This window comes from Pimephales promelas, chromosome 2, assembly GCF_988280905.1.
Source record: "Pimephales promelas chromosome 2, fPimPro1.hap1.1, whole genome shotgun sequence".
Classification (NCBI taxonomy): domain Eukaryota; kingdom Metazoa; phylum Chordata; class Actinopteri; order Cypriniformes; family Leuciscidae; genus Pimephales; species Pimephales promelas.
Genome location: NC_142770.1, coordinates 9812363 through 9814112, shown reverse-complemented (window position 1 = coordinate 9814112; position 1750 = coordinate 9812363). Strand labels below are relative to the sequence as shown.

General features: G+C 35.9%; 1 protein-coding gene across 1 annotated transcript in view; it reads left to right on the top strand.

Moving 5' to 3' along the window:
• Positions 1–1369, top strand: part of rpp21 (ribonuclease P subunit p21) — a 13846-nt gene extending 12477 nt beyond the window's left edge. The window contains exon 5 of the mRNA XM_089134636.1: positions 265–1369. Within this exon, the coding sequence (XP_088990762.1) occupies positions 265–311 (47 nt within the window). The 3' untranslated portion in view covers positions 312–1369. The remainder of the gene's footprint in view (positions 1–264) is intronic.
• Positions 1370–1750: the final 381 nt, after the last annotated feature.

Below are 1750 nucleotides of genomic sequence, written 5' to 3'. Positions count from 1 at the left end.
GTGTCCACCAAAGCGTTTTTCCACACGCCTGGCGTATTTTTTCAATTGTTTTCAAGCGCCGCGTTTTTTAAACGCCATGAGCGTAACGAGGCGCTGAACGTTTTTTTTCACGCTGAAGCGCCCGGCGTACTTTACTGGCCGTCGAGAGTTGAAAAATCTTCAACTTTGGATAAAATGTAGCGCGTTTTAAAATAAGTGCTACTTGCTTTGATATTGAATTATGTAATGCAAAGACATTCATGAATTTGTAATTGCAACTTTCAGGTGACACTGCACGTCTTTCCCACGAAAGGCTGATGAAGTCATCCTGAATCCTTGCGTGAATGGTGGACTAAAATCAGAGTCTAGAGGAATAGAGAACACAAGCAATACAGAATGCAGTGGTGCATGCTGGGACACATGCATGCTCCTGAACTTTCAGCATTAATTGGGCTAATTTGATGCGGCCAAATGCATTTTTAGCACTTCTTCTCATGACTTTTTAATATGAGCACCATAAAACTTGGGAAAAGATGGGGGTTGGAATTATTTTTGTGGGTCAGAGGCAGCCTTCCTGGAGACTTCTAGAATCTACCGTAATTAATCAAGAAGGCTCGTTAAAAATAAACCGCCTGTGATGTGATCTCAACATCAACCTGATTGCTTTACATTTAAATGCAGAGCAATAGTCATAGATTCGGATGCTATTTATGCTGACAATGTGCTGTGGTTGTGTATGCTTATGATGCAAATCTTACACTGGATGCATTACTTGTGTTTAAAGCAACTAAACAGAACGCATTGGGATGGAACAAATTGCAGGAATCTTGAGGTGTGTTTTACAAGGTTTATTAAATGTGAATGCTTATCTCACATAATGGTGACTTACTTCAACTACAAACTACTCACTTCATTGAAAAAAAGTCAGCAATTCAATCTGCATTAACTGTACGTTAGGCCTAGTTATTTGCTCAGGAATCGTCTACTGCTTGCACTGCGTGTGTTTGAAACACTAAAAAGAACCGGCTTGTTAGGATACGTTCACACTGTTAGTCCAAATCCGATTATTTGTGTATCCGATTAGAATATGACCTATGGCTGTGTTGACACTGTCAGTCCAAATCCGATTTGTGTGGTTGCGCTGTATGGTTTTGTTTCACTAATAATAACTGGTTCACTACACTGCCAGGTAACAAGCAGAATCACAAATTGTAAGTCACCATTATGGTGATCAGTATTTGCATTAGTTGGGCTCTTGACCCTTACATTTTTAACTTTAGATTTTGTTTGGCTGTTATAACTGAGTAAGATAATCATTTATTGACCTAAATCACTGATCTCATTTGGAGCCTAATCTCATATTTAGGTTTATTTTATTGATTATAGCAGCACTGTTCTTGAACGGCATACAATTTTTTTTTTAGCATTTTCAATGTAATCCAAAGGATTTCTTCAAAATGGTTCTGATACAAAACTTTATATATACTGTATGAAGAGTTCAGACGCAAAAGCCTCTAAATGCCATTTGAAATTTTCTTCTTTAATGATGATTTTTATCAAACTTGTATATGTAAGTTCAGTAATTTCACTTAAATTGCAATGATAATTACCTATTAATTGTTATTTAAGTGAAATTACTGAACTTACATATACAAGTTTGATAATCATCATTAAAGAAGAAAATTTCAAATGGCATTTAGAGGCTTTTGCATCTGAACTCTTCATATATATATATATATATATATATATATATAATACAGACAACGAGAAT